The 27,438-nt window shown below is 46.7% G+C and overlaps 1 protein-coding gene across 4 annotated transcripts in view; it reads left to right on the forward strand.

Moving 5' to 3' along the window:
* Positions 1-27,039, forward strand: part of LOC119372569 (zinc finger protein 157) — a 40,676-nt gene extending 13,637 nt beyond the window's left edge. For 2 of the 4 annotated variants that reach the window (XM_037643047.2, XM_037643046.2), the window contains one exon: positions 23,452-27,039. In XM_037643047.2, the coding sequence (XP_037498975.1) occupies positions 23,452-24,083 (632 nt within the window). In that variant the 3' untranslated portion in view covers positions 24,084-27,039. Of the gene's footprint in view, positions 1-1,434; positions 2,246-23,451 lie in introns of those variants that run through there. The other 2 variants (XM_049419938.1, XM_037643045.2) reach the window with 2 other exon arrangements.
* The last annotated feature ends 399 nt before the right edge of the window (positions 27,040-27,438 follow it).

Genomic DNA, 27,438 nt, shown 5'->3' on the forward strand with positions numbered 1-27,438 from the left:
TTAGTTTTCATGATGTGTACAGCAAAGAACAACGATAAAGGATGGAGCAGGAAGAAGTTAATCTATCCTTACGCACTGTACCGTGCTGTTGTTGTTCTGTTTACCTTATTTCTGCCTTAGAAATGTTGTGTCATAAACACCAAATCACCGAAGGAAAAGTTGTGTGTTAAGTTTTGCGTACTTAAACCAAAAAAGTCACAGTTTCGCCGCAAGGGCGAAGCAATGAATGCGATAGCAAGAAATCGAAATGTCACACGAAAAACCAGAAGCAGCTCGATACTTGCAGCGTGCCGCCGAAGCACAAAGAAGGACGCCCTAAATGAACGCACAGGCATGCACAGGGCAAGCGTTAACTGCCACAGTTGTTACGCCTATGTGCTTGAGCAACACACTGCAAGTGTCGACAATGGAAAATCAGACGCTTGCTTGCTTGCTTGCTTGCTTGCTTGACCCTTAATTCTTGGCTCTTACCCACTATGGGGGATTGGCCATGAAATCGGCGGTTAATATAAGTGGGGAAATTTAGAATTTAGACGCTCTTAGATATTTCTTCTTCTTTTAAACTGCGGCACGTGGAGTGACCCTCTGCGTCTCCTACCACAGGGGACGTCTGATGCAAAGTGTGCCCGGTGTTCTTTGTCTTTATTTTTTTTCCTTCCACATCCCGAGTTGGTACAGAAAATGGCCACTTTGTCGTGCACATCTCAAGGGTGGTATTCGAAATAAAAGAAAATTAGGAGCGCTGCGTCTGCAAGTGTCGACAATGGAGAATCAGATGCTCTTAGATATTTCTTTTTCTTTTAAACTGTGGCGCGTGGAGTTACCCCTGCGTCTCCAGCCACACGGGGGCGTCTCATGCAAGGTGTTCCCGGTGTTTTCTTTTTTTTTTTTTCCTTTCACATCACGAGTGGTACAGAAAAGGGCCACTTTGTCGTGCACGACTCAAGGGCAGTCTACAAATTGAAAGAAAATTAGGAGCGTTGCGTGATAGAAAACACGCTCACGCTCCTCCGACATTTGCTTACCACCAGCGGTACATGGTGTATATAAATAGCTTGCCGTTATTTCGCCGCCGCATACATGGCGTGTGGCTGAGTTGTCTAACGCAGCACGCTGGGGTGCGAGGGGTTGCTGGTTCGGATCCGCGGTCGGGTACTTCAGAAATTTTTTCTTCTGCTTTATTTGTCTTTGCGCCTGTTTTATATATATATATATATATATATATATATATATATATATCCGGGACATGACGGCGTCGACAGACGGCGACGGCAAAAATCAGCCGAGAGTGTCCATATAATTGCTATCACAATAATATTAGGTATCAACCTCAACAGCTTTAACTCAGCTATTAGCTTTTTTATCCACATTGTTTACCATGTGTACTTGAATGGAACAGTGCAAATTGTACTTTCACACCCTCTCACCCTGCAGTTGCCGAGTCATCATGCGCACCGAGTCAGAATTACTCACATCTTCCCTCGAGGGAGGCAGTGGACCAGCATAGTGGAGCAACGGGCAGTGCCGAGAGTCAGGATGGCACGCATCTCCCCTTGGGGAAGACAGTGGACCAGCATAGTGGAGCAACGGAGAGTGCCGAGAGTCAGGATGACTCGCATTTCCCCTCGAGGGAGACAGTGGACCAGCATAGTGAAGCAATGGACAGTGCCGACGGTCAGAATGACTCGCGTCTCCCCTCGAGGGAGGCAGTGGACCAGCGTAGTGGAGCAAATGACAGTGCCGAGAAGGTGAACAACGCTGTTGCCATGAGAGGAGAAGTGGAGCAACTGCGTTGCTATCTGTGTCCTTTCACAACGAAATCGAAGTACACATTGAAGGACCACGTGCTGAATCACATCGACGAAAGGCATATGCAATGCCCCATCTGTTTAGGGAAATTCGCGAAAAAATATAATCTCTTTCGTCACATGCAACGGACACATCCTGGTGGAAAACTGTACAAGTGTGACCTGTGCCCATACAAAGCAGGTGACAGCAATGCCTTGGAGAACCACATGCGAATACATGCAGGAGGCAAGCTGCATACATGTGACATGTGCCCGTACGTCACTTCTCGTAGTTCTTGCATGGTGAGGCACACGCGCACTCACACGGGTGACAAGCCATTCAAGTGTGAAAAGTGCCCCTTTGTAACTGCCTGGGAGGGCACGCTGAGTAGACACATACTCAGGAGGCACAGGGAACAAAATGAGTAGCGTGTTGCTTTAATCTATGAAAAACAGAATCTTGTGAGCTCCAAGGTACACCATCCCTGGAATCTGATACTCCTGTCACAAAGGCCTTTGGAAGGCGTTTCAACTGATAGTCCACTGGCGTAAATCCTGGGGGGGGTCAGGCATTTCCTGGCCCCCCTTGTGTTCAGCCTGGGGGGGACACCATTTGCAGATGTCCCCCCCCTTGAGATTTATTTTTCAAACATCATATGTTTGAATTACTTGACAGATAAGTATAGTGCACTCAACTTTCTGTAATGCCTGTTTATTTTGTAGCGTGTAGGTACTGTGTTCAGAGCAGCTACCCTCCCGATGAGCCCAGCAGGCTGAGGACTACCGTATACACTCGACTAAGGGCCGCGCTCGTGTAAGGCCTGCCTCCCCCAACTTGGCAGTCCAAATTTTGAAAAAAAGAAATCTCGCCAACAAACGGCGGCGCCGTTGCGTCTTGCGTATGGCGCATTTTGCGGCAGCGACCAGGCGGCTATAGCTGTCCTGCGCCTTCATCAAGCGGTGCTACCTGTGAGCTTTGGGCGCGCGGCACTATCTGGGAGATCTTGGCGCTTTTCTCGCCGGTGCCGTTGATCCTTTGTGCCGCCGTTCATTTCGACGAGTGCCTATAGCACAACCGCTTGTGATTGTGTTATAGGCAGATATATGGCACGATTAAATAGGTTTTTTTCACACCTCCGAGGAAGGACCGCACCTCAACAAAATCGCGGAAAAACAGTGCGGCCCTTAGACAAGTTTATACGGTAAGAAGTCGAGTCCTGGTGCGGCCACGCGAAAGAAAGAATGGTCACGTATGGTGAAATTGTCATGCATTACCGTAGGGCAAGATTGAAGTACCCACCCCCTGACAAGTCGCTAAATAAGCAACAGTCGACAACATGGCGATTATTACAGACGCGAACATTCCCTACACCCACGCTGTACAGTCGCATATACCCGGACGTTTACACACCACAGTGCAAAGCTTGCGGGATGGCCCGCGCCAACCTCGACCACATTATCTGGGCTTGTCCCACAGCGACACACACCACCAAACACAGCAAGAACCCTAAACTTAAGATAACCACGCCTGAGCAGTGGGAGGCTATGCTGCTCAGCGCGTGCCCGGATGACCAACTCTGGGCAGTCCGGCTGGCCGAAGACGCCGCCAAGACCCAAGGTCTGGCCGCTGCCTGAGGAAGGGGGCTCCGGTAGGGCTAGTCTCCCGGCCCCCGCCTCCCTTGACCCCAGCAAGGACACAAATAAAGTTATGTCTCTCTCTCTCAGTACCTCTCAGCTGTGTGAGACTATTGAAACCGCAATTGCCGCTCGACCGGTTTCAGAGAAGAGTCAATAAAACAATGCAATAACGCGAGCTGGGAACCCATGCTCGCCGTTTAATTTTATTTTAAAAAGTTCTCTAATCTTTTATATAAGCAAAAATAACACCGATATTTATAAAAACAAAATGGCCACCGTGACGAGATGTGTGTCCCCCCTTGCGATTTTTCTGGATTTACACCACTGCGGTAGTCCTTTGACTCAAAGGTCAAGTTCAAGCTGCTACATAAACGATTTCGAAGGCTACCGAGTCAATAGTCTCTCGAATCAATGGATCACCCCACAACTTTGTTTAATGGAACCCTGATGGCCATTGAGCAACAGAAGCGGAAACAGTGAGAACGTGCCCTCTCATTCATGGTGTGCTTGACTCAACGTACTAAATTAAAGATCAAACCATTATGCTCTAAAAACAGTACTATATGCGAGTGATATCAATTATATAATAAAGTATTTTGTTAGTTGAAATGAGAAAATGGCACATACTCTCGACAGCAGTGATGCGTCTGTGTGGTTGAGGCCATGTGGCAGCCACACCAAGTGGTGCAAACGTTGCCACAGTCTTGCTGCTCAACAAGTTAAAAGTTATACATATGTGTATGGCATCGTAAGGCAATTTATTAAAATGTTTAAACAAAAATGACATATTTGTGCCTTTAAGCAGATTTAGTCATTTAACTTTTGGTGACATGAAAACATAGAGATCTGCAGCGCCGCACAATTTTTGTGAGAAACACCTGAACCATTGCTGAAACACCTGATACATGGCTGTTGAAAACTGCCCTCTAGCAGCGCCACAACTCCATTGAGTCGATAGAGTTCTGGTGTATCAATGGCCATCGACTGGATGACTTTTCAACAGTGCCCGTGTGACACAGGTGTACAATAAGAGCTCGTTAATTCAGATTTTTCTGTACCGGAAGAAATGTCCAAATTAACCGAATTCAGAATTATCGAAAGTGTCAGGAAAACAATAAACAAATGTTGTTAAATCAGTACACTTTCATTTTCTTTATGAATACGTAGATCCTGTACTTCTCTTTTGGGTCAGACCAGTGTACAAGCAGCAATTTTCGTCATCCTGTGACTTCGTTCTCAGTGCGACCATGGGGCCACACTGCCGTGTTAATTAGCCCTAAACATTCTCAGCACCCCTCATTATGTACCACCATCACCACCTCGCGCACGTGAAGATAGTTCTTTCGGACGTAAAGTAGCCGGCAACTGACCGTTCGTTCATCAAGATGTAGTGAACAAGTTTTATGCCAGCATACCCCGCGGCTGAAAGCTCTTCATCTTCAACAGCTTCCACCACGTTTAAGCTTTGTGACGTTGCGTGCGCATTGCATCTAGTTAAAACGAAGCTGCACAGTGCCGGACCTGCATGTGGACAAAACCGTGGTCACTAACTGATGAAGATAGCGAGGCGGACAGCGCCGCATCGTTCCAGTTCTCTGCGAGCGCCGTTTTCGCTCTTTTTCATAACTTCGCGCTCCGGGGGTCGTCCGAATTAATGGGGTTGCGGCCAAATGGGACCAAATGAACGAGAGCTTCATGCCATTAAACAATGCATATGGTGGCCGGGACCAGGGAACACGTCCGAATTATCCGATTTTCCGAATTAACGAGGGTCGAATTAACGAGCTTTTACTGTAATCGGTTAATCTCTATACTGACTTCTGTGTTGCTACATCGAAAGCCAGTTCTACACTATTTGCAAACATCTTTGGTAATATGTTTAGACCATATATGGTAGTGTGTGAATGTATGTTTTAACATTGACTTGAGTGCCCATTGTTGTGCAAAATCATCTTTTTTTATTGCGATAGTAGTTATATGGACACTATCGGCTGATTTTCGCTGTCGCCGTTGCCGTCATGTCCCGTATATGTATATATATGTATGTATGTATATATAACTCATTGTGGAATGTAAACACGATAGCAAAACAACGAGGACACAAATGGAGCAGATTGAATGAGACCATGTTGGTTGTTTTGGTCACAATTGTTGACGCAGCGCTGGTTTAATGAATGTGGCTCGGTTTGATTGAAAGAGGTGCAGCATTTGGCTCATTCTTGATTAGAAACTGCCTTTTTGAGTTCACGTTGCAATCAGGAATTGCCCCATTTTAATTCCAACTGTTTTAGAAGTTAAAGATACTTAGGCGTGCTTTACGCTCCCGTGAAATTTATAACAGTTTCGGTTTCTGCATTTGGCTCTTTCTGAAAAAAAAAATGCCACATTTGTTCCCTGTGCCTTATATATATATATATATATATATTGTAAGCACATTTATCGTACTTCATCGTTCTCACTTGTACATAACCATCATCATCGCCATTGGGTTGGTTGGTTGCTGTTCTGAGCCGAGGCAGACATCGCGGAATAAACGCTGCTGCTGGCCCTGCCTGGTGAAGTCTTCCTGCGTCTTTCAGAGTGGTGGAGGTGTGTCAAGATCCCGACGTCCTCCTACGTTCGTGTCCCACCTGGAGCTACGATCCGGTCGCCGCTTGCGCCTCTGAAAGACGCAGGAAGACTTCACCAGGCAGGGTCAGCAGCAGCGTTTATTCCGCGATGTCTGCCTCGGCTCAGAACAGCAACCAACCAACCCAATGGCGATGATGATGGTTATGTACAAGTGAGAACGATGAAGTACGATAAATGTGCTTACAATATATATATATATATATAAGGCACAGGGAACAAATGTGGCGTTTTTTTTTTTTCAGAAAGAGCCAAATGCAGAAACCGAAACTGTTATAAATTTCACGGGAGCGTAAAGCACGCCTAAGTATCTTTAACTTCTAAAACAGTTGGAATTAAAATGGGGCAATTCCTGATTGTAACATGAACTCAAAAAGGCAGTTTCTAATAAAAAATGAGCCAAATGCTGCATCTGTTTCAATCAAACCGAGCCACATTCATTAAACCAGCGCTGCGTCAACAATCGTGACCAAAACAACCAACATGGTCTCATCCAATCTGCTCCATTTGTGTCCTCGTTTTGCTATCGTGTTTACGTTCCACAATGAGTTTTTTTTTAGGGTGAGTTGGCACTTACTGAAGAACATGACGTTGTAGGGCAAGACTCGTAAGAGGCCGTATTAATTTTTTTACAGCTTCTTTTTGCCTCTTAGTGTTTCTTTTCGAGTTTAGCGCTACAGTATCATGTCGTTGTTGCGCTCCAAGACGGTATATTTGAAATAAAAGCTATATTAAATGAAGATATTGGGCACCGATCTATTCCTTGACGAAGAAGAAGTGAACCGAAATGGCACGGCATAAAACGAGCTCAGAAGAAGAAGAGCTGGAGCACTTTTCAAGGCCTTAAATAGGTGCCAGGAACAAGAAAACGATGCCGCCAGTCCAGAATAGGGCGCCCCCTTTTGCCATAAAGCACCACTCGCTCTTCAAGTCTAGTCATCGCCATTACGCGCAAGCGACGAAGGGCGGCACCGACGGAAGCACAGGGAGGATATTAATTTTATGGGAAAATATTACTATATCGTACATTCGAATCGTTTTAGACTTCTTTTACGAGCTAATTCAAGCCCAAATGAAATGTTCCATTCTATAAGAGCCAAATACAAAGTTTACTCCTGTATACCGACGATAGTGGGCTATATAGATATAAAGTTCCAACGAAAGCAGTTTGCTTTCAGCCATTTTATTTACATTCCTCCTGGCCTCTTCTACCTCTTCCTCTAGCCTCTTCTTTTCCGCCTTCTCCAACCAATTCCTTTGGATCACTACATCCTCCCAAGCTCCTGTTTCCATCTCTCCGGAGATGGTATGGAAGTATATTTGAGAGAGACGCCTCTTCGATCTTGCCACGAGGTCCCTCGTAATATACTGTCTTCAGTATGCCTTGTTGTTTCGCGATCTTCGTGACGAAGTAGGGACCCGTAAACGGAGACTTCGAGTCAAGACCTTTGCGCACAAGAACCATGCTTCCAGGCTGCACATCGGGTATCTCTGATCGATGACGCTTATCGAAGTTCCTTTTCACCGTCTGGCGATATCGTTGTTTCTTTTCTTCCGCCATGGGTTTTTCCTTGAGAACGATCTTGTCAACCAACCCAAGCTCTTGATCAGCAGGCAACCAGCTTGATTTTCCAAAAGCCGCAAAGTTGGGGCTGCATCCAAGTCCTGCAGTATAGGAGCGATTGTGATGGTATACAGCCGCCTCCAGAGCACACTTCCACCCGCCTTTGAAGTCTGGGTATAAAGACATAAACATCTTCAAGTCCCTAATCATCCTCTCTGCAAGAGAATTAGCTTCAGGGTGGTATGGTGCTGGAAAACGTAGTTTAATACCTCTTTCTTCTGCCCATCGTTGAAGCTTAAGACTTCGAAAAGCTGGTCCATTGTCAGCAACAATAACTCTGACATCCTTGAAAACATTCCACTCCAGGAGTGATATCACTGAATTCGCATCTTCACGGCCGGCCTTAGCAGCCACATAGCGTGTGCACTCGTCCACGGCAACCAAAAACGCTTGAGTTTTGCGCACGCCCTCGCCCTTCTTCTTGACTTCTGCAAAGTCGAGGTGAATTACTTCAAATGGTACCTCCGAGTACACCGGCATTACCATTTTATTCCCTCGTGGCCTAAACTTTGCTTTGAAGAGCTGGCATTCGTGGCATGTCTTAATGTAGTTAGCGACATCCACTTTCATGTTCGGCCAAGTGAATCTTGCAGTGAGCTTTCTGTACGTTCTCCAGAATCCATCATGTCCTCCAGATTCTGGACTGTTATGGTACAGCCTCAGAATAGCTTGCACTTCTGTCGCCGGCACGTGTACCTTTCCGTTCTTAAATGTCAACTTTCCTGTACCTTCCCACAGCCTTATGAAGTTCACGTGTTCAGCTTCTGTTTCTTGTGGTATATGCAGTCTGGACAAGGCATCAGCATCCTGGTGATTTTGTCCAGGGCGATGAGCTACCTCGAAGGTGTACTGTTGGATCTCGCTTGTCCATCGTGCAATTCTCCCTTTTGGCTGTGCGAGATGAAGCAGATAAGTCAAGGCCTGGTTGTCGGTGAACAATTTAAAACATCTGCCTTCCAAGTATGTCCTGAAATATCTCAAGGCCATGACAACTGCCAGAGCTTCTTTCTCTGTGGTGCAGTAATTAATTTGGGCTTTTGTAAACGTGTACGAAAAATATCCGATTACTTGTAGTTGTCGGGATGCCGGCTCCTTGTCATCTCTTTGGTAAAGAACAGCTCCAGTTCCGTAGTGTGAAGCATCGGTGTAGAGCTCGAAGGGTAACGTGAAATCTGGCAGCGTTAGCACAGGGTCAGAAGAAATGATTGTAACCAGTTCAAAATAGGCTCGTTCACATTCGTCAGACCACATGAACGGGACGCCTTTCTGGGTTAATGTGGTGAGACACTTCGCCTTTTTAGCGTAGTCTTTTATAAATGCTCTGAAGTGTCCTGCAAGACCTAAAAACACACGAAGGGAATGAACGTCATGGGGCTTCGCAAGAGACCTGATTCGCTGCACACTTTCTTCCTTGGTACTCTTTGTCTTGCCGTCAAAGCGCCTGCCGAGAAATACTACAGTCCGGCAAAAGAACTCACTTTTCTTTGCATTAATTTTTAGTTGTGCATCACTGAGCGCTTGCAGCACTGCCGACAGGTGGATCGCATGGTCTTTGGTCCTTGAATAAACTAAGATGTCGTCGACGTACACATTACAAAACTTCCCAATAAACTCTTTCAGTACGGAGTTCATCATTTTCTGGAAAAATGCACCTGAATTCTTCCACCCAAATGGGAGCCGGTTGTATTCGTACACATCAAATGGTGTAACGAACGCCGTAAACTTCTTTGTGTCTTCCCTCAAAGGTACCTGCCAATATCCTTTACACAAGTCTATTCTGGAGAACCATTCACACCCACCGGTCTCGTCAATTATCTCATCAATTCTTGGCATTGGGAAAGGAAACAAGTCTGTCTGCCGGTTGATGAGTCGGTAATCTGTGCATAACCGGAACGACCCATCTTCTTTAGGCACTATTGTAATTGGTGACGCAAACGAAGACGTGGATGGTCGAATGATGCCCGCGTCTAGCATGCCTTGAAGCTCCTGTCTTAACCAAGTCTTCTTCTCGTGACTCAAGGCATATGGCTTCTTTCTTACGACGTTTTTGTCGCGTAGTTCGAAGGGAACTTCGATTGCTGTGGTAGCTGTGGGATAGGTGCCAACAGAAATGAGTTCCGCGTACTTCGACGTGACTTCGTCGGCGCACTTTACAATTTTAGGATGCGTTCCTGTAATATGGGAGCAACTTTCGACATTGTCAGTCGTTATGACATCGTTCCACAGTATGTTTATTTTCAGAAGTTTCATGTCGGGTCGGGACAGAAGGAAATCAAAATTAACACCCGACATTACGAGGCTTTTCACCCGTACTACCCGGCCTCTGAAGCGAACTTCTGCCTCGGTCCATTTTGTGAACTCCCTGCAAGTTCCATCATAGCTACACACCCTGATTGGTTTTCCTGGACAGATGTCATCTTTAGATACCATCTCCTCGTTAATCAGGCTCACTGAAGCACCTGCGTCGATCAACGCTGAAACGCTGGAACCATTGACAACCATCGCAGCGAAGAGAATGTTTGGGCTTACAATAAAAACGGTCTCTCGCTCCAATAAATGCCCCTGCACACAATTATGCGACGATTCTCCAAGTAAAGTGTCAGTCTCATAGAATTGACGTGACGGCTGATCTGTCACGCAATTCTCGTGCGGGAAGACACCTTTTCTAGAGGATACTGCTTCATGAGGTTGCGGTGGGGGATCTTTCAACCCGATTGCATCTGTAGAGTCAGAACTAATGTACTTCAAGCCATGAAGCAGCTCCTCAGACGTTACAGGTGCCTTGAGTTCCATTTGCATTCGACTTCCTTTCTTCATTCCCTGTATTATAAGTGGCACGATGCATGATTCTGGAAGGTTCGGATCAGCGTTATACAGCAGTTGTTGTTTTATGAAGAAATAGTCGACTAGGTTGTCGCTGTTTTGTTCATACTTGATGGCTATGTCCCATAATTCTACCGCATTCTTTCTGAAGGCACTGACACAGCTGTCCTTCCATGATTGCCATGAATCTTCTTTATGTTGGGCAAAACGCAAGTCAAACCATTGTTTGGCATTTCCAGAAAGGCATGCTCGCATATTTCGTATTTTGTCGCAGTCCGTGTACCAATGATTCTGTTCACATGCACACTCAAATGCGTTCAACCAGTAATCTACACCGGAACTGCCGTCAAAGATGTCCGGGTTTACTGTCATGTGACGAGTCCTGTCTGATGCCAGAACAGTCAAGAGTGCCTGCTGGTGCTGTAGTTGCTGCTTTTGCAACCCAGTGAACTGAGAAAGAATGTTCGACCAGCTTGACGTATCTGCAATTGCATCAGAATGGCTCGGCAGCTGCTCCTTAATGGTGTTTTGCTTTTCCCAGGCTTCGAACTCCGAAAAAGGTACATTTGCCTTCACAGTACCTCTGGCGATGATGTCGCTGATTGGCTCTTTGGCAATGGTGGCGATGGATTCGATTCGGCCAGGTGTTGTCATCTCTTCTGACGTCGCAACGAAGTCCTCGCCGTCTAGCTCGTAGCCTGCAATCAGTGGCTCGCCGTCCCGCTGTGTGAGGTAGAAGGTCACCCACATCTTCCGGATCCTGTCAAAGGCTGCGCCAAATATAAAGTTCCAACGAAAGCAGTTTGCTTTCAGCCATTTTATTTACATTCCTCCTGGCCTCTTCTACCTCTTCCTCTAGCCTCTTCTTTTCCGCCTTCTCCAACCAATTCCTTTGGATCACTACAATAGATTTTAGCCACAATATAGATTTAACTTATTAATGTAGGGGACAGGAACACACTGGCAAAAAATTGATTGAGCAGGCCCGACCATATTTGCAGTAGCTTGATATACACCAAAATTTGTTAGCTTGATATACACCAAAATTAGTAGTGTGTGAGGTGACTGTACGATGAACATAAATTACAGGGGGCAACACGACAATCATGGCATGCCTGTCATGTAGGGCATGATTTACATGCCACGCTCATCCTACTCTCGCGACCAGTTCGTTAGCCTGAGATACACCAAAATTGGTATTGCGTGAAGTGACTGTACGACGAACGTAAATGACAGGTTTAACTTAACTATCGTAACATGCATGTCAAGTAGGGCATGATTTAGATGCCACGCTCATGGTGCGCTCGCGACTTCACCTACCTCTGAGTGTATTTCCATGGGGCAGCCGACTCCATCATCCTCAGCAGTGTCCATGTAGGAATCGACGGCCTGGAAGGCAAATAATCTTTGCTGCCATGACAGAAATTGAGCCAGTTTCGAGTGAACTGCCACATTTCTATATGCACAGAGCAGTCAAGCTTAGTTCGGACTGCTTTGTACCGTGGAGTACCACGATATATGATACCGTAAGCATTGCCAGTACCTCTCTGTGGCTTCCAAATGGTGCACTGGTTACGTCATCCTGCGACCTCTCAGTCTCTGCAACGCAATTGTCCTGGAAAGCAGAACCAATTCTCTGTCGCACACACGAAAAGTTTGAATTGTTTCACATTGTTGGACGTCAAACACTCGTTCGGACCTTTGTACAGTTTTGTAATGCACACAATCTCTTAATGCACTTTATCCCTGCAATAGACTACTGCTGCTCATGAGGACGACCTCAACTTACCCAGGGGCGTAGCCAGAAATTTTTTTCAGGGGGGGTTCAACCATACTTTATGTATGTTCGTGCGTGCGTTTGTATGTGCGCGTGTATATATACGCAAGCAAAACTGAAAAATTTCGGGGGGGGGGGTTGAACCCCCCCAACCCCCCCCCCCCCCGGCTACGCCCCTGAACTTACCCCAGCTTGGATTTCCACAGTTACACAAGCCGCGTCGCCCTCGATCGCGGATTCGGCAATTTAGCAACCTGAAAAACCAAACAAGAGGAAAAAGTGGCGCGCCTACTCGGTACACGTTTACGGTGGCGATCATAAGTGGGATTCGACACTCACCGAGACGCTGGTTTGCTCCTGCAAGTACACCTGTGGCGGTAATGACTGGACGGCACAGCTGATTGGGAAAGGACTCCCCTTTTAGGCACGCCGAGAGCCTTCCCGAGCGCAGGACACATAATCCGATGGCGATAAGTGCAGAGAACATAGCATCGGTTTCTCTGGCTCCTTCTGTCGTCTAATAATGGACACAGCGTTGAGTCATTGCGAACGACGGGGCTCATCGCTCGGCACCACATGAAACGATACAGTTGGGTCGACACTGCCGCTGCCCTTGAGCAGACGCCTTGGGCCGTTTGTACAGCCGGCTCACGCCGTCGTCCACATCGCTTGCCTTCAAGCCGATATTTCCAGGGAGGAGAACACGTTAGCGTATCATTCGATGGTGGGCATGGACGACCGAGGTGCCCAATGGGGTCTACAAATGCCCCACGCAATGACGATGTACAAGTCCCACGCTTTGGCGACTTGATTCCGAGAACCCCCGCCGACGAGGTACGCGTTGAGTCTAGACAGTGGTCCGGAGGGTCGTTGACTTCGGAGACCTTCCATGACGGCCACGTTCTCGAGCACCTGGAAACGCTTGTGCTGCATGCGTTCATGTGAAGACGGGCCCTGGCGTGATAAGAACCCTTTCAGCGTCTCCGCCTCACGTTCACAACGCCGCGCAGAAAGAGTCGACTGCCCCGTCCGGTTTCCGCGACGACAGGCCGCCTCGGTTACTCAACCAGGTTTACCAAGCACCTTCCAGGCAAATGACGGGCTCGATGCTTCCGCGCAGTGCTAATACCAGTGGGAAAGGTTTCCAGCCGACAGGTCAACGCACACCGGCGGCTGTCATTTTGGTATTATCAATCTTAAATTAACAAGCCACGCAACGAAACCAACGAAACTGCAACGCTGGAGCGCGACGATGGCGAATTGGGCGAAACATGCACGCTGTGCGCGGAGCAAAACCGAAACCATCAGGCCACACGCAGCGCCATGCCGTTTTTTTCTTCTTTATTTAAGGTCCATTCGATTCACCCTGCACTATCTGAACTGGTTCATGGTGGTGACGTCAGAGTGCCGTCGTCGTGCAGGGAACGTTTCAGAAAGTGCAGCAGCAACGAAATGCCGAAACGAATACGAGAGTGCAGATGTCGTGCAAGCCCTCTGCTACGGTCGGCTGTCTCGCGAATTGTGGAGGTTGTGATTCGTAAAAGTCGCCGCCGCTTACGCTGCCTGGCATTTCAAACTACCGGAAAACATTCACTGACGTATTTGTTGGGCGCCGTTAAAATAGCCACGAATGCAGTCGGCTCCGTCGTCTGCTGCGGTTACAGCCATCTTGTGCTGCACGGACTCGGCACTACCTCACGAGTAAGTGCAGGGATTTCGTGAACTAGCCTTGCACGACGGCTGCACTTTTTCGAAACGAATACCGCGGTGCAGACGCCGCCATGTTGAACTCGTGAAACGAATGCCGGAGTTCAGCGCCACCGTGAACCGGTTCACGAAGTGCAGGTGAAACGAATGGACCTTTATTTTAGTTGCGTTAAATTTGTACTTCCTTGAGTGGCACGACTTAAATAGGTGCCGAGTACTGTTTATGGACGTTTAAGAGAAGTGTCATCGGGCGTTTCTGTTAGCAGCATTTAGTCACTGTCGACCAATCGCGGCCCGTCTGCGTTTGTGATTTTTTACGTCACGAGCGCCTAGTGCGGGAAAGCCGAAGGGGCGTCAGCACCCGTCCTTCGGTTTTTTGCTATTTTCTCGCTTACGAAAGCTCTGCTCGCCGTAACATTGGTACCGTTGTAATCGTAATAAGATCATCTACCATCGAAGATCAACTTCCGGTTTCTCTTTAGCGTCCCTTTAACACATTTAAGTTTGAACAACATTAAAACATCACCATTCATTCAAACACGCTGGCCATGCAGGTAGCGGGAGAACTGCCCCTGTGGAAAGTAGTAAGGTGTTTGTACTGCACGAGATATGCCACCAATCTACTATCCGTCGACCTTAGTAACGTGTTTTGCGTACTGTTGCGGTTCTTAATGCATCTGATGACATCAGCTTTATGGGGCGTTCATTCTTAACTCGATAAAACTATCAAGATGCCTTTCCTGCGTTGAGGAATTACAGGAATGGAATTGAACTGCCCGGCCATTCCCGGAGTGGGAATGGGCTAAAGTTTTTCATTCCGAGGAATTGAAAGGAATGGAATTGCGGCAAGTTCTAATTCCCCGGAATGGAATTGGAATGGAATGGAGGTGCCCATTCCGCAGCACTGAAGGTTGTTTTCGTGCGTCCTTTCTGCTTTGGAGCGCGCTGCAAGTTTCGAGCTGCTTGCCGTTTTTCGCGTGACGTTGCAATTTGTTGCTATAGCATTCATTCATTCACCCTTGTGCCGAAACAATGCACAATAAACGCTCAGCTACCCCTGCGAAGACATGCTTCACTTTCGTGTTTTACCGATGCCTATGACAGAGGGATCAGCCATGTTTTTTTTTTGTGGGGGCTATTGAGAAATTAGGTGGTGTGACAATGTGATCACCTCTTGTGCATGTGCGACGATGTGCTTATATTGATGTGCAAGGAAAGAGAAGTTGGCTGAAAATTTGCGCATTTGATATCCTTGAGCATCTTTAGACCATGTAGTGTGCAAATGTATGTTAGACTTTGTGGCTTAAAGGGGCCCTGCAACACCTTTCTTAGTTATATTGGAATAGTCTCATTATTGACGTATGACTCTTCACGAGTCATATGCCGCAAAAATTTTTCGAATCCGTCAAGTCTAAGTGGTGTTACCAAATTATAGAGATCACGTTCCGCAGCTTTCTCCCTCAACTCAACGCCGCGAGCGCGCGGAGAGCTAGGCAGCGACTCGAGGGAGGGAGCGCAGACGAGCGAGGCTCCGCCCAAGAGCGCCGGCGGAAATTTTTTCTTCATTTTTTTCTCTCTGACGTCTGGGCGCAACCACGTGGTCTGTGCCGCCACTTCCGGTCGGCTTGCGTCGTTCTTGTCGAGCGGAGCCGATGTGTATCGCGCGTGCTTGAAAACTGCGCGTCGGTTTGGTAATGTTGGGTGTGCACCTCGAACGCCGTAGTGTTTTCATCGCTCTGCCAACCATGGAAGCAAACCTGCGCGCTCGTTTGGAACGAATGACAGCCGAGATCGGTTTCGGCCCGTACTCCGATACACCGCCTCGTAAGACGGCACTGGCAGACGACCCCGAAGCGCCGCCATTACCGGACGCCAGCATTGTTATCGGAGACATGCTGCACGGCTGCCTCGGTCGGTCGTGAGAACGTGCCGACGATGCAGTTCCCAGCTGACGAGGCAACACTCGAATGGCTGCCACTCTCAACGGCAACCGGCGATGGTCAAAAGCACAGAAATATTAACGTTTTCGGCACTGCGCATGGCGAAGAAAACGGAACCACGCAACTACGAGCAGACGAGCTGTCGGTGAGACCGGAAGTGCTAATATTAATGTTTGTTCGGTGTTTTTAACGCGATAACAGAATATAAACATACATATTATCTACTTATTGAACTCAAAATTAACAACGAAAGTAATAATGAGGGTGTTATCGTGATTATAACATCAGCCAATGGTGGAACTGCCGACAATCGCGTCATATTTTGCGGACTAATACATCATTTGTCGAGAGAAGAGGGAGCGATTTTCAGCTGACTTTGAGAATTTATTGTAAATTCCAGGCCGTGCGCATCGCTATAATATTTGGCTCGCGTGTTCTCGGGAGCCTCGACTACCGATCGGCAGCGCTTTTTGAGCATGCTCGAAAAGTGTTGCAGGGCTTCTTTAAGGGGTGATTACTGCGCAAAATCTTTTTTCTCTGCCAAGGTCCACACCACTGCAGTCTCCATAAAAAGTGGTAGTGGTTTCAGTAAAGTTCAGATACGGGCAAAATATTTTTTTCAGCAAAACTTCACCTCCTATATTGAGTAAATGCATTTGATTTGGACCAGGCTGCACGCTGTGTTGTAGTTGTACAAGAACTTGTTTTTGAGAAGTGTGAAAATTAGTTGTTTCTGTATATGTGAAATAAGCATTGCAATGTAGCCTTGAGCCATCCGTTCTAGATGACAGTGTGCTCATTTTAGTGCCTTCCAGATCAATCATAGAGAAACGAAGCATAAACAAGTTAGGGTTAATGCAATATTTCGCTCTTGCTAGTTTTGTACATTTAGTATCAGCATAGTCTTGGTTTGCATGCTTCATTTGAGACTAAAATATCTTTGAGTACCAAACAGTTAGCTGTTTTAGGTTGTGACTTAAGTTGTGAGTCACAAAACCCATTCAAGTTTGTAATTTCTTGTTCGTGTTTCATTTGTCCATGAATGTACGCATGCTTTCTCACTGATTGCCGGGACATATTTGTTTGGCTGCTGTAATTGTTTTACATTTTCTCAGTAACGCATTGCTGTGATAAGCTTCGATCCTCTTTGAAGCTCACCAATTGCACACACTTTGTGAACATGATTTCTGTAGATTCAAGAAGCCACATTTTTAAAGTCATTGGTTGTTTGATTTGCGCATTTTGCTAATGAAACATGTTCAATAATCCATCGTACATTTTGCTTGTGGGGGAGACAAGAGACACTGTACTGCTTATGCCTTTTTCATCATTTAGGCGATAGAGATCTTATACGCTTCTAAAGTTTTCATTCCCTCTGATGTTTCACTTTGGCGTGTTTCCAGCAAGAGCTTGATTATTCAGCCGGCCTTATATCTTTCGGACTGTCTGTAAAGTTAAATTGTGTTGCTTCATCTGTATAACATACGAGGGGCGTTCAATAAAGATTTCCCCTGACTAACTTCTATTTATTGCAGGATGCCGAAACTGCGCATGTGTAATGACATAGGTCACTGTAGATCACGTGCCAATGTGCAACTCTGAACTAATAACGGTCTATCTTTTAGATGTGCTGAAGTAGTGTGAGGTGTGATAATGGTTGCAGTGGAACACAGAGCAGCCGTCATGTTCCTCTACTTGAAAGGCCGCACTACAAGGGAGACGTTCGATGATATAAAAGAGGTTTATGGGGAGGATTCCCCATCATATGATGTAGTGAAGAACTGGCATCGTCAATTCAAATACGGTAGGACTTCGGTTGAAACGGCTCCGATTGCAGGGCTACCCCACTCCGCTATCGATTAACACACTATCCAGCAAGTGGAGGCCGCCATTTTGGAAAATCGCCGGGTAACCGTTCGAGACCTAGCCCAAAATGTCACTATAAGTGTGGGGTCCATGGAGAAATCATTCAGGGCCATCTTCATATGCGTAAGGTATCCGCACGCTGGGTTCCCCGGCTGCTCACACCTTTCCAAAAGCAGGAATGAGTCGAATGCTCCGAGTCTCTTTTGACAACGTGCCATGGAAACCAGCAGGACTTTTTCAACAGACTGATTACACAGGATGAATGCTGTGTCCATCACTGTGATCCGGAGACTAAAGTCCAGTCGATGCAATGGAAGCACTTGGAGTCACCGCCACCAAAGAAGACACGCACCCAGCCCTCAGCGGGCAACGTCATGCTCACAGTCCTTTAAGACCATCACGGAGTAGTCTTGATGGATTTGCTAGGAAAGGGTGCCACGATTACTGGGGCATACTATGCTTCACTGCTGCGGAAATTGCGGGAGGCCATCAAAAGCAAGAGACGTCGCATGCTCACCAAAGGTGTCCGCCTTCTGCAAGACAATGGCCCAGTTCACAACTCACATGTTGCCCAGATGGAAGCACGCTCCTGCCGCTTTGAAATTATACCGCATCCCCCTTATGCACCCGACCTCGCACCATCGGCCTTCCACCTCTTTCCAACAATGAAGTCATATTTGAAGGGCAAGCATTTTCCAGATGATGAGACTCTGATTTCTGAAGAAACAACGTGGCTTTTGGAGCAACCTGTCGACTTTTACAAGCGAGGTGTTCACAGTTGCATAAAAAGAAGGGAGAAGTGTGTGTCGCTGGGTGGCAACTATGTAGAGAAGGACTAATAAATCTGTAAAGTTTCGTTGCTCTCCGTCCACAGGAAGTAGGTCAGGGGAAATCTTTATTGAACGCCCCTCGTATCTGTGTGGGTTCAGGGTAAAATAAACATAAATGAAGGAGTGGTAACGGGTGCATGAGTCGGTGGTTTTCCCAAGACCCTGTGGCGCAAGGAGGTGTGATGGCCCCTAACGAGCCGCGCTGACATATCGAAACGTGCCAGGATCACATAAAGGGAGCAGCAAGAGCACGTCGCGCTTGCATGTTGCCAGGTTGGAGTGAGAGCTCACGTGGTGGCACCCGAGAAATGGTGAACTATGCCAGGCAAAACAAATATGTCATATTCAGTCGCACTGTTGAAGTGTGGGTAGTCAACACAGGAGTGAATCGTGCAGTTTTTTTTTACACGTACTGCGGGAGATGACCACGGACTAAACGAGTGGGGTATAACACTGCACATAAATGTCGCCCATTCGACACACAGCCTCTGATTGACTAGTGTGTTGTCCACCACGGTGGTCTAGTGGTTATGGCGCTCGACTGCTGACCCGCAGGTCGCGGGACCGAATCGCGGCCGCGGCGGCTGCATTTTCGATGGAGGCGAAAATGTTTGAGGCCCGTGTACCTAGATTTAGGTGAACGTTAAAGAACCTCAGATGTTCGAAATTTTCCGAGCCCTCCACTACGGCGTCATTCACAATCTTATCGTAGTTTTGGGACGTTAAACTCCATATATAATATGACTACTGTGTTCTGCTTGTTTGAAGACAGGCATGCGACGGAGATGGTCTCGAACAGGAACTTAAGAGCCGTTATTGGTTCTGTGCCACAGAACAGAAGTGTGGTTGAGCTCACTTGGCTGTATGGTCACACAAGCACAGAATTTTTGTTGCAGCATTTCAGTGTTTGATTCCTCTGACATAGATAAGTTGAGGCCAAAGTTGAATTCATTCCAGTCTTATGAGGAAGCATTCCATTCTGATTGTGGCTTGCATACTGACGCCAGTGTCATAGTGGGCTCTGTTTCTATCGTAGTCTGGATGTAAGGCTCCAGACAGTTGGTGTCACGTCATCCTTCACAGGCCTCATCTGTCAACCGTTCATTGTTTCCGTTGTTATGGCAGCATTGCTTGGGTAACCTGGGTTCATACGGACACTGGATAAAATGGACGAGGGGGGGGGGGGGGCAATGTTTGGACACTGCTCTTTATTGGCAATATTCCTCGTCGCCATTTCCTTGTTTCTGTCACTTCCTCATCCTCTTACGGTTCACTCTTGCCATTCACTTTATTTTAATGCGCGCGACTTGACCAGCTACGATGTTTTTGTATCAGTAAACCTGCAGCTTGCAAGCTCAATTCAACATCACATATAGTCAGAGCAATTTGTTTAAGAAGGAACTTAATTTTTTTAATTTTCAATTTTCTGTAGTTAATATAAGTTTTCTGAACTTTTAAATCAGTGCTCATTTAATGTATTGGAAACTCAATTACACGTTAATTGGTTCAGTTTCCCATGCACAAATTAAAATTAGAGGAATCCAGTGATTCCACTCCTGCGCCAACTGCGCCAAAGTGCGCCAAATTCAATTTACTGCGCCATCCTGATAAAATCAACGTAAATTGCTCCAAACAGCGCCAGAGCGTTGGGTTTGGAGGCGTCTATCACCGGCAGTCGCACCGCGGGCGCGTCAAAACGTGCAGCTTGATCTTGGGGCCGCCGAAGTCACAACCACGGACCAAGAATTATTCCGCTGAGTAAACAGCGCGAGCGCGAGGGTCCCGATTCATGACGCCATGATCGGCGCCGACGCAGCTTCCGTTGTGCAAGTCGGCTCGACGGCAAAATGCATTCTCTGCAGAAGCCCGGGAAGCCTCAATCGACAGCGTGAAAGTGAGGCGGCGATTCGTCGGCGGACGTCGTCTGTTCCAGAAACGCTGCTGATAGCTCGTTTCAGGAGTCGCACGGCACGCAATTGAAGCAATGTTCAGTAATAACTACACGCGCGCCGCTAGAATGTCTGTAACTTATGTTTCTGGACATCGCGGAATGGAATTACGGAAAACTAGAGCAGTGTCGAATTTGTCTTTCTTCACGTCCATGGAAGAGCACGTTGAACAGCGGGAACGCGTTGTCACTTTTCATCAAACATACTTTATTCATGAATCTTCATCCAGAGGAGCTTTTTCGTAATTTTCTTCCACCAGCACATCCGGGTTGGTGATCGCTTTTGCGGCAATACGCCCTGAAAGGCCCTGCCCTTTTGAGTTCGTGAGTGTTAGGAGCCCAATTCGAATATTTTGTTTGTTCTTTTTTTTTCAAATGTCATCTTATTAATAAAAGGATGCCTCCTGGTCGGAGCAGCCGCAATTAAATGTGTTTTAATTCGCGCAGCTGTCAGTAGCGGGCCCGTCGCTGACGGCCCTGGCGTCGGAAGGCCCACTGTGAAGCGACTACGCTATGTTATACGTCCGCCTCTCGCTTTCCAGGGTAAATAGCTGACGGTTAAAAAAAAATAGTTTCCTTAAAGGCGAAGCAGTGAATGCGATAGCAAAAAATTGTATTGTTATACATAGTAAGGCTAGCAGCTAACTCTTTTGGATCCGATCTCGCGTAACTCAACAGAGCGCAGATATAAGAGAATATGGCCGCTTCCGAGACCGAAGTGGCTGCTGTACTTTCAGTTCTCTATACGTGAAGTAAGCGTTGCGAGCACAGTAAGTTTACGATCCGTCTCCTGATGCCTGGCGAGATAGCGCGCACCAGCGACCGCTCCTTTCGAGCGACGCAGCGACCCCTCCTCCTCCACTCCCGTCACTTCGTCCTCCTTACGAAAGACGGGCGGGGCGTTTCCTCTCTGCTTGATGAGCAATCGGCGAAAGGCATCGCGCGCGGGGTGATGTCATCGCATGCGCCCTCCGCGCGACGGAGACGGCTGGCTCATCTCCGCTTCAGACGCGTTCGTCGCCAGCCTTTACTCGCATGTATAACATATATGCGCGGGGAGATGTTATCATGCGCGAGGTGATGTTATCAATTTGGACTTTATACTGAAAATGACGGCAACGGCGACGCCAAAACCCCATCGGGAGTGTGCGTATAATTGCTATCGCAATAAAAAGAGAAATTGAATATGGCAGCCTCGCACTAGTGGTGCCAAGCCTGAAGGAAGCTGGGTGTTTCTTTTTCTCTGTTTCTTGTATCTCTTTATTGTATCGGTTTCTTTCTATCTTTCTTTCTCTTGCCTTCTCTCTCTATTGATTGTTTCTATCTCTTTCTCTGCTTCTTTCTTTCTACTTCTGTCTCTCTTACATTCAGTCTTGCTTTCTGTTCTTTCTATCTCTTTTTCGTGTCTTGTCGTTTCCTTCTCTCTCTCTCTCTATGCCTTTTTATCTTTTTATGTCTTTATTCCCTTTATTTCTCTCAATTTTTTTCCTTTCGCTTTCTTTCTATTGCCATCTTTCTCTCTTTTTCTCCTCTATTTCACGAGTTTGACGTGCTCCACTTCGCCGAACAGAGTTTTCGTTTAAAGCTCGTACCTGCTGTACCTCGTAACCTGCTCGTACCTTTATTAACGCTCGTCCCTGCTAGGTAGTGGGGCTTGCCCCAATTTCTGTCGCGCATACCCACCTGAGGAGTTTTGCACGACGGAGCACAAGTTGTCGACGGCTTCAAACAGCTTCACTGCTAAAAAATGAGGAGTCATTCCAATCTGTAAGCTGGACGACCAGCGAAACTTTTTAGCGTCTGGCACAGATATGACATGGTGGACGCCGGTTTGATATGTAGGGGCGGGTTGTTAACGGCCGGGCTGTTAACGCTCAATATGCATTATTTTTTGCACTGCTCTCCAGAGGGCACTAGGGCATGTCCTAGCCGTATACAGCTTCACTTTAAAAGGAACACCAAGTTTGTTGAATCATATGTAGTCCCCCGTTTAATGCACTTCCAGACACTTTCGCGGATGCTCGCCTTAAAGCAGTTCTCCATCTTTCAGGCAACCCAGCGCATGCGCAAGCGATAGTCTGGAAGCACTGCGAGAATGCTCTCGCTACAGCACAGACAGGGCCTCAGAAGGAGGGAAGCAAGTGTCGCAAGAAGTTGGCTTTCTGAGCCCAGCTAAGTGATGTCATGTTGCGCCCTGCAATACAATCGACCGAGGAGAAAAAGAACCAGCCCTCTGCCTTTGAGTCGCTTTAGGGAAATGCGTTAGCGATAGTGTGAATCTTTAGCATCGAGGCACTGTTGTATGTCTCGGCGTTTGTCTACCACTTCTGCTGATAATTACTTAGATGTATTTAGAGTGTTATATCATAAAGTACACTTTTCAGTATCCAGTATTTTGTTTATTTGCTAGTTTCGAAGAAAAAAACTTGCTGAATAGCTCATTCGAGAACAATCAAGTGCATGACGCCAATATTTTGCATTATTGACTGAATTATAGAGTGCTCCTGAGATGATTTTCTCCATGAGATTTGCAATGAATCGAAATATTTCTAGCTTTTCATAAGAGCCCTATAATATTTATTCAGATGATTGAATGTAAGTGCAATGTGCTTCTCCAGTGTACTCCACGATGTGAAATTAGCTGCTCCATCGTGCTCCAAGATGGAACTTCTTGCTGCTCCAAAGTGCTCCAAAATGAAAATTTTGCGGCTCCAAAAAATTGCTCCAAATCAGGAGTCCTCGGTAGCATCACTGGGAATCAAGCTCAGTGTTGCGTGAAAGTCATGTTACTTATGTTAGTTATGTTTGACCTAAGCTGTTTGCCATCATTATGTATGAGCGTAGATAATAGTGACAATGATTTGATATTTTCTCACTCTGCAGTTGCTGAATCGTCATGCATGCTGAGCAGCCAGAGAGAGCCACATTTCTACGCGAGGCGGACAGTGGACCTCACTAGGGGAGGTGTGAAACGGAAACGGCGCAGTGCCACTTTTTCAACAGCTGGGAGTACGGATCTGCTCTTTTGCCACCTGTGCCCTTTCACAACGATTTCGAAGCACAGCTTGAAGAGCCACATGCTGATACACACTGGTGAAAGGCGCTTTGAATGCACGGTCTGTTCTCAGAAGTTTGCGCTCAAGGGCACCCTCAAGCGCCACATGCGAACGCACACTGGCGAAAAACCGTACAAGTGTGAGGTGTGCCCGTACGAAGCAGCCGACTCTAGCTCCTTGACGCTGCACATGGCAAACCATACCGGACACAAGGAGTTTGCGTGCGGCGTGTGCCCGTATGTCACTTCTCGTAATTGTGACATAAGGAAACATTTACGCATTCACACGGGTGACAGGCCTTACAAGTGTGACAAGTGTTCCTACGCTGCGGCCATCCAGAGCACACTGAATAGACACATACGTTCAAAACATGCTAAAGAATCTTCAAAAGAAATGAGTCATGCCTTGCTTGTAAAAGTGCGAGAAAGAGACTCGGGAGAGATGGCATTGAAAGTGTAAGGTTGGTTCAGCTGAATCAATTAGTGCTGAAAATGTCCAGTTCAACGTACAGTCAAACTTACCATTGTGAATAAAGTTTCTGCAGCCAAGATTAAAATCGCAACCTCTTGCTAAGTTGTGCAAACCGCCATCGCCACTACGCCACGGAAGAAGGGGATTTGGTTGGCGTTGCATGGACTTCCGTCAGTGCAGTGCCAACAAAACCACCTTGCACCGTTGCACTGTGCTTGTGACAGGCCCGTAGTCAGCCCCCCCCCCCCCCCCCGAAATTTTGATGACACATGGTGTTTTATCGAAAATGAATCATGAAAATAGGCGTTTTTATCAAATAGTCAAGGTTTTCAGCAAGTGCCCCCCCCCCCCTGAAAAAAATTCCTGGTTACGGGCCTGGCTTGTGATGTTCAGAAACCTTTCTAGGGCATCCTAGCATTCCACTATAAGGAGTGTGATTGTGTGTCTGAATATTCGTGTATGTAAATTAACAAGACTGCATAGGTATGTTATCAGAAACAAATGATTTATGTAGCACATTAAATAAGTTGATGTGATAAATATGCTTACGTTGTGACACGAACCTGCTTATGTTTTTCACGAAGTTGTAGTAATAAAATGACACAGCCAAATTAAGTAAAAGCATCACGAAAACTAGATAAAATGAGTAAGGTTTATTATAGACAAAGGAAAATGAACGATACCATAGCTGGACCCATTTCTAAAGTAGCAGTTGAAGTGGCAGGTAAAGCAAGCTCACTCCAACCACAAAAGAGATAAAGACGTGCTGTTTGTTTTCTAACAAACAGCACAGAATATAAAGCATCAGAAAAAAAGGAGGACACAAACAACAAAGGTAAAGAACGACAGATGAAAGTAACTGCTACAAGACATAAAACACAATTTGCTCAGTTAGCAAAGCTGATCAACAAAGCGAAACTCAGTGGTGGTGGGGGTCAAACTTTATTTCTGAAAAAGGGGTCCTAAAGGACTCTCGGCTAAAAGCTAGGTGTAGAGGACACTTCCAACGTTGGGGCAGAGAGTCCTAGGCTCTCCGCGACCTCGCGGGCGTTCTGGACGCCCCATGATTGATCTTGAAGCACATTACTTTTGAGCATTATGTCTCATTGGCCCTTGTTCTTTGGGAAAGTCGCATGTTGCACAGCCACATAGCATGCGACTTAAGTCAACATTCCCACCTCACTTATCACACACAAAAACACTTTCGTAACTGTGCCGATATGCCTCACACTCCAGGCACTGGGGTGCGAACCCGTTCGTAGCATATGCGTAAGGTAACCGACTGTCCTCTAGTGAGCTTCTTGTCCGGTAGAGGAAACTCTCTTCGACTTAGGTAAAAATACTTATTTCGTTGTAAGTTAGCATGATTGCTGCAGCGCTAAAGACGAAGACGAAAGGAACACAGAGTGCACAGGACGAGCGCTGTCTTTAGTGCTGCATCAATCATGCAGGCATTCAAACTAGCCCAACTTTCCTTTCTGCTGCTGTAAGTTAGCAGCTGAGCTGCTTTTAGCGCAGGATTTAGAACTGCAGCAATCGCTGCACAAAAACGACATTAGTGCTGTTTTAAGAGCGGAGCTCTTTAAAGCTTTTCGTTGCGCCGGGTAGTGCAAACAGTAATTATCATCATCATCATGAACTGGTACGCGGTCGCTTCGTCTTTTTCTGCTTTACTTCTGCTTTACTCCCACAACACGTGCGCCGATTTGTACTCTTCTTCATTTGCTTCGCTCCCAAAACACGTGTGCAGATTCCTTCAGTGTGGCCTGTAATAACCTTGACGGGTGAGAGGAGACAACGAGTGCAGAGAGAGAGAGAAAGAAACAGAGAGACAGAAAGAAAGATCTAAAGGAAGAGGAAATCGTGGCGAAAAAAGATGTCTGATGAGGCGGCGAGATTTGAACCTGGGTACCCATGATCAGAAGGCTAGCGTCCTAACCAGTCGGCTTTCCACGCACGCTCGCAAAGCATAGCATATATACTTGTATAGCATAGCGAGGTGGCGGGAAAGGGAAGTGAGGGTCAGGAGGGAAGAGAGTAAAGCATAACATACAGAGAAATAGAAAGGGCAAGAAACAGAAAGAGAAAGTAAGATAGAGACAGATATAGAGAGAGAGAAAGAGGAAAGAAAAAGGAAGCGATAGAGAGATAAATAAAGAAGGGCAAGGGGGAGAAAGATAGAAAAAGAGCGAGAAAGACATAAATACATAGAGAGAGAAAGAAAAAGATAGAGAAAAAAGACAATAGATGGAAGCAAAAGAGAGGAAGAAAGAAATAGAAAAATGAAGAGAAACAAAGAAGGCCGCCCAGCTCCGCACTCCCTTCAAGCTTCGTACAACTAGTGCGAAGTATCACGTAATAACTAGTCATGTGACGGAAATCACGTAACGTCAAGTCACGTGACAAAAACAACGTAACACTCACGTGACTAAAACCACGGAACATGACGTAAGTAGCCACGGGACTAGAATCATGTAACTACTCGCGACTAAAAATCACGCAACGTCTAGTGAAAATCACGTAACATTTTGTCATGCGACTAAAATCGCGCGACATTACATAATAGCTCGTCACGTGACATGTCCCCGCCATAAACCACTTAATAGTGGCCACGTGACATGTTCCCACCAAAAACCACGTAACTAAAATCACAACATCACCTAACAGGTAGTCACGTGACATGTCTAGCCAAGTCTAGGCATACTTGGTACGATTGGAAAAACAGCCTCTCAGCAAAAAGCTTGGCAATACTAGCAAAACTTAGCTACCCTAGGTCGAACACTAGCTCCGCTGATGGTTCCAGCCTTGCGCCAGTAGAGTGCAAGCTGTGCATTTCTTCTTACGTTCGGAGTTGCACTGGCAACTCTCTTTTATGTTGTCCCCTGTCCCAGTGTGCACTGTAATCTCGATCAACTTAAGGAGTGAATAAATGAACTTTACATGGCCCCATGTCCTTATTCGGAGTTCGTCTGTCTGCCCTTCAATGCCGCATAGAGACTGTGCGGAGTTCGGCGCTACAATGTCACCGAAAAATATATCTACATTTTTAAGGCGTTAAAGCTTCCATGTTCTGAGGCCCTCCGGGAGCGGTGGCGGCTAGCGCTGCTCAGCTCGGAGGTCGGAGACCAAAAGTGGGTCATCCAGCAAGCCAGAGAGGCTATAAGGAGACAAGGTCTCCTGGCTTCTACCTGTGCGGTCTAGCCCGGACCACAAACATGCCGGATCTTGGAATAAAGTTAATACACTCACTCAAGGTCGTGTCAGGTCCAAAATAAATGGTGCGAAAAAAAATTACACCATCTCCCGCTAAAGGGGACCATGAGGCGATGCGAAGCCAGAGCAC

Source organism: Rhipicephalus sanguineus, chromosome 10 (genome assembly GCF_013339695.2).
Source record: "Rhipicephalus sanguineus isolate Rsan-2018 chromosome 10, BIME_Rsan_1.4, whole genome shotgun sequence".
NCBI classification, from domain to species: domain Eukaryota; kingdom Metazoa; phylum Arthropoda; class Arachnida; order Ixodida; family Ixodidae; genus Rhipicephalus; species Rhipicephalus sanguineus.